The sequence below is a fragment of the Pistacia vera genome, unplaced genomic scaffold (assembly GCF_008641045.1).
Source record: "Pistacia vera cultivar Batoury unplaced genomic scaffold, PisVer_v2 Contig347, whole genome shotgun sequence".
In the NCBI taxonomy this organism is placed as follows: Eukaryota; Viridiplantae; Streptophyta; class Magnoliopsida; order Sapindales; family Anacardiaceae; genus Pistacia; species Pistacia vera.
The window spans coordinates 872,415-878,502 of NW_022196165.1; the positions used below are offsets into that span (position 1 = coordinate 872,415).

At 45.0% G+C, this 6,088-nt stretch overlaps 1 protein-coding gene across 1 annotated transcript; it reads right to left on the reverse strand.

Annotated features, from left to right (window-relative positions):
• Positions 1-851: 851 nt before the first annotated feature.
• On the reverse strand, positions 852-1,907 carry LOC116139103. The gene has a single exon (XM_031424775.1). The coding sequence runs from the start codon at positions 1,905-1,907 to the stop codon at positions 852-854; it is 1,056 nt and encodes a 351-aa protein (XP_031280635.1).
• Between the last annotated feature and the right edge of the window lie 4,181 nt (positions 1,908-6,088).

The window sequence follows — 6,088 nt, forward strand, 5'->3', positions numbered from 1 at the left end:
TGAGAGGACCTAAAAAAATCGTGAAGCTCTCCGTTCAGGGCAACAGAGAAATATGGTGTAGAGATACATGTCATGATCCACCTCACCATACGCTCAGGAAACCCCATGGTACGCAATCCCAAAAGGATGAAATCCCAACTCACAGTATCAAAAGCTTTCCGAATATCAACTTTAAGGGCACATCGAGGGGAAGTACCCCCAAGATGATAATTCCGCAAAAGCTCCTGAGTCAACAGAATATTATCAGAGATCCTTTGACTCGGGACAAAAGCTGACTGGGAAACCCCAATAATATCCGGAAGCACAACTTTAAACCGATTCACAATCACCTTAGAAATGCACTTTTAAAGTACATTACAACAAGATATCGGCCTAAAGTCTGTCATACGACTCGGGCTCTCCACCTTAGGGACCAAAGCAATCCTGGTGGCATTAATGCATCTTGGCATTTCATTAGTAGCAAAAAAATGTCTCACTGTATCCCTGAAATCTGTACCAATAATATCCCATGCCCGCTTAAAAAACAAAGATGTGAATCCATCCAGGCCGGGGGATTTATCATCCAGGATAGAGAATAAAGCAATCCTAATCTCATCATCAGTGATAGGAGCAGTCAATGGAGAAATCATATCAGGAGAAATGCGGCCAGAAAAATACCTGGAAGCCTCTGCAGTAAGAAGGTCCTAAAAAAAACCCACCGCCAAACGCCCTAAACCCTGACTGTTAGTAATATGAGTACCATTCCCATCAGTCAAACCGTGGATGCAGTTCCGAACCTGTCTATGGATCAACGACTTATGAAAAAACTTAGTATTCTGATCCCCTAAGTGCAACCACTGAACACGAGACCACTACTTAAAGAAAGCATCCTCATCTCGACAAAGACTAAAATACTGGTTGGCAAGGTTCCTCTCCTCAGAGATACACTCAGTAAAAAAAGGGTCCCGATCCAAATTTCCCTGGGCTGCTGTCCACAGAGCCCGAGCCTCAATTACCCTGCTGGAGATATGACTGGAATCCCTAATATGTAGAGCTTTTAGCTTCCGTTTCACTAACCCCAATTTCTGTGTAAGATAGAACATAGGATTGCCTACAATAGGCTCGTCCCAAACTGCCTGAACAATATCCCTAAAATTTGCACGATCAGCCCAAAAATTTAGAAATTTAAAAGAGGATGGTACCTTGCCACGGCGGGGACCAAACCGGAACACAATAGAGCTATGATCTGAAACATCCTGAGGTCGGAACTCTGAAACTGTGCTTGGTCGATCAAGGAACCAAGAAAGTGATGCAAAGACCCAATCGAGCTTCCGTAAAATAATCCAATCGCCCTGTTGACCGTTATGCCAAGTATACCAAAGCCCAGTAAAAGGAACCCCAATCAACTCAGCATCATGGATACATTGGCCAAAATCATCCATATAACCATACCACGCAAGATCACCACCCACTCTGTCAGAGGCTCCCAACATGGCATTAAAATCCCCCAACACAAGCCATGGGAGCCCCTCTGAATCAAACACTGCCGACTGATCCCTAAGGAAATCCCACAGATTGCAGCGATTCCCAGGGTCATTAGAACCATACATAAAAGTAATCCCAAATGAGAACCCCTCAAAAACATGAGTAACCCTGCAAGTAATCTCCTGAAGAGAGCAATGAAGACTATGCATAGAGTAAAGAGAAGAGTCCCAACATACCAGAACACGGCGAGCAATAGAATCTGTCGCATTCAATAAAAATTGCCACGAAGGACAAACAGACGAGACCACTGACTGTAAATGAGACTGCTCAACCTTAGTCTCCAACAAACCAATCAAACCCAAAGAAGAGTCAGAAATCCAATTCCGCACAGCACGTTGTTTCGAGAAGCCGTTAAGGCCTCTAATATTCCAACTCCCTATCATTGGAATTGGGATAGAAACAAGCTAAGAAATTACTTGAGCCGAAGCCCCCGCTTTCCCTGACCTATCCCCTTTGCTAGGGGTGGCAAGGAAACTGATCCAGATAAGATGGCATCTGGTGTCTGGAGATCGTCACTATGTAGAACAAGCGAGGCAAACCTGTTGGAAGAGGTAGATTGCCTACTCCCAGAACTCATAAAGGACTGAGTGTTTTCTATGCAATTTGTAAATCCCATAATACGGTCTTGCTCATCCTCAATAGGGAAAGGGGAATCAGGTTTCGACCCCGATTCAGAGCCAGAAAATTCACCTCTGCTAGCACGAACAGTCTGCTGATACGGGACCAGAGCCAAAGTAGCATCCCCAACTCTAACTGTACTTGGAACTGAAACTGTAGATGGCACTAAAACATCCCCTTCTGTCCCCCGCTCCCTCTCCTTAATGGGATCAATAGTGGCTGGCTGCCTCAAAGGCTCGCAGTTCTCAAATTGTACTGCTTTCCCTAGTGCCTTCTGGAAGCTAGTAACTATCTTATTCTTACCATGAGCTATAGCCGCAGTAGGTACCTCTGGCTGGTGACAAACGTGACCAAAAACACAGCACTTAGGGCACCTCTTGGGGGTCCACTAATATTCCACTGTAATCTGAATGGGTTCTGCAGATAACTGGCACTGAAATTCAAAATGACGTCTCAGAGGCTTTGCTGCATCTAACTCAACACATACCCGACCATAATCCAAACGGGTCCGCTCTGATGTTGTCTTATCACTAGACAACGGTCGACCCAACATAAAGGAAACCATGCAGAGTCCTTTGTGGGACCACAAAGGATAGGGCAAACCATGCAAACGAGCCCATACCAGAGCCTTAGAGATACGGCTTTTATAAAAAATAAACTGAGCATGCCATTGTTGCAAAATAATAGACTTACCCCCAAACATCCACGACCCTCTCTCAAGGATCGAATGCACCGCATCCTCATCCTTAAATCTGAACATGTAAAAACCAGTTCCTGTGGACATAACATCTTCCAACCCCGCAGCTTCCCATGCATTGAAATCAATTGAGCGGACAGCATGAAAAGGCATAGAGTACCCCGGGAAATAACCCACAATGCAGCGAAGCCATTCAACATCATTGTCATCAATAACATCATCCGGTATAAGTAAGATGTCATCCTTAATATCAAGGTCAACAACTTCAAGGGTGAAATGGGACCCGACCTCTATCACTCTAACCTTATCCGCCCAAGAGGAGGACACTCCTAAGGTGCTCTTACCCATACTTTTCTTCTCTACAACTGGCTTAGGGACTGACTTTTGTTCGCGGGCCCCAGAAGACGCCCAATTAAGCTTGAAAAGCTTCGTGGACTTCGGCATTTTTAAGCCATGAAAAGATTGCAATGTTGAACCTACAATATCATTAGATTCAAACTCAAGAAAACCAAAGGAAGAGTTTTTGTGATGAAAAACCTTGGCTCCTTGAATTGCCACCTTTGAGAAAACGGATAACAAATACTTGTCATCCATCCATGGCTCCAAATCACCAATCCATAAAGATTTCCCAGAATTCCTGGAAGTTTATGGCTGCTGGGAGCTGGTGGAGGCAGCATGCAATGTTTTGGATTGGGTTGGGGGCGGCATGGTGTTATTTGGGAGTGAGGGGTTTGGTTCGGACATTTTGTCGAACACTTGGTGGCAGGAAAAAAAAATGTGATTTTGGTGTGTTTGAAAGTTTGAAACAGCGGGGATTTGTGAAAAAATGGTTGGGGTGAAAAGGTTTTGGTGTTGGAAAGGGGAATATGCTCGGGAGGGCCAAAGAGGAAGGTTGGGTGCTAGGCTTGCGCGCAAGGCCTGCAGTGGACTTTTATCGAACTAATTTTGTGCACAATAAAGGCATCCAAAACCCCACCAAATGCAACCACCGTTTCCAGGAATCTACAACAATCAAAACACAGCAAGAAACTACAAAAAAATTGCAGAAAATCAATCCAAAAACACACCAAAACAGGTCCACGAAAATTCCAGATCTGCAGATTCCGTAAAATTTCAAGGCAAATTCCCAGCGATCAAAGCAACTAACAGAGAAGGTGATGAAACGACAAGATATCCTATGGAATAATCTTTCCAATGGTAGGTGGATTGCTCAATTCCGACCCCGGACGCGCTCGAAACAAGTCACCGAAGTTCCGGCAGCGAGAACAGGCAGTTTTGCAGATTCCGTGAACTTTCACGGCCAAATCCGGATGAAATACATAGAGAAATATGGCAGTGTCAAAATAAACACAAAGCCCATTAAAACCTCCTTCCAACGGTGGGTGGATCGTCCGATTCTGACATCGGACGCACCCGGAACAAGCCGCCGAAGTTCCAACAGCGGGAACGAACAGATCTGCAGATTTCGTCAATTTCACGGCCAAATCCCGGTGAAATACACAGAAACTACTAGCAGTGATGAAACGAATAGAAAGCTCATTCAAAAATATTTCCAACGGTGGGTGGATCGCTCAATTTTGACACCGGACGCACCCAGAACAAGACGACGAACTTCTGGCAGCCAGAATGAGTTGAGAGAAAACTTAGAAACATTTTCCAGTTTTTTTCCCCTCCCTAAACCCTCCCTAAACCGTAACCCCTAACCCCAAACCCCCAAACCCTAAACCCTAAACCCTAAACCCTAAACCCCAAACCCGAAACCCGAAACCCGAAACCCGAAACCCTAAAACCCTAAACCCTAAACCCTAAACCGGACAACCATAAAGCTATGATCTGAGACATCTCAAGGTCGAAACTCTGAAACTGTGTTCAGTCGATCAAGGAACCAAGAAAACGATGCAAAAACCCAATCCAGCTTCCGTAAAATAATCCCATTGTCCTGCTGACTGTTATGCCAAGTATACCAAAGCCCAATAAAAGGAACCCCAATCAACTCAGCATCATGGATACATTGGCCAAAATCATCCATATAACCATACCACTCAGGATCACCACCCACTCTGTCAGAGGCTCCCAAGATGGCATTAAAATCACCCAACACAAGCCATAGGAGCCCCTCCGATTCAAACTCTGCTGCCTGATCCCTAAGGAAATCCCACAGATCGCGGCGATCCCCAAGGTCATTAGAACCATACACAAAAGTAATCCCAAAGGAGAACCCCTCAAAAACATGAGCAACCCTACAAGTAATCTCCTGAGAAGAGAAATGAAAGCTATTTACAGAGTAAAGAGAAGGATCCCAACATACCAGAACTTGGCAGATAATAGAATTCGTCGCATTTGATAAAAATTGCCATGAAGGACACACTGCCAAAACTACCAACCGTAGATGAGACTGCTCAACCTTATTCTCCAACAAACCAATCAAACCCAAAGAAGAGGTAGAAATCCAATTCCTCACTGCGCGTTGTTTGAAGGAGCCGTTAAGGCCTCTAATATTCCAACTCCCTATCATTAGAATTGGGACAGAAACAAGCTAAAAAATCACTTGAGCCGAAGCCCCCGCTATCCCCGACCTTTCCTCTTTACCAGGGGTGGCAACAAAACTGATCCAGATAAGGTAGCATCTAGTGTCTGGAGATCATCACTATGCAGAACAAGTGAGGCAAACCTGTTAGAGGAAGTAGATTGCCTACTCCTAGAACTCATAAAGGAAACCTAAGTGTTTTCCGTGCAATTTGTGAAGCCCATAATGCGGTCTTGCTCATCCTCAATAGGAAAAGGTGAATCAGGTTCTGACCCCAATTCAGAGCCAGGAACTTCACCTCTGCTAGCATGAACAGTCTGCTGATACAGGACCAGAGAAGCATCCCCATCTCTAACTGCACTCGGAATTCTAACTCTAACTAGTGCGGGAACATCCCTCTCCCGCTCCCTCTCCCTAATGGGATCAGTAGTGGCCGGCTGCCTTAAAGGCTCACAGTCCTCAAATGGCATTGCAATAGCTTTCCCCGATGCCTTCTGGAAGCTAGTAACTATCGTACTCTTACCCTGAGCCATAGTTGCAATAGGTACCCTTGGTTGGTGACAAACATGGCCAAAAACACGACACTTACGGCACCTCTTAGGGGTCCACTCATATTCCACTGTAATCTAAATGGGTTCCACAGATAACCGGCATTGAAATTCAAAATGGCGCTTTAGAGGCTTTGCTACATCTATCTTAGCACATACCCGAGCATAATCTAA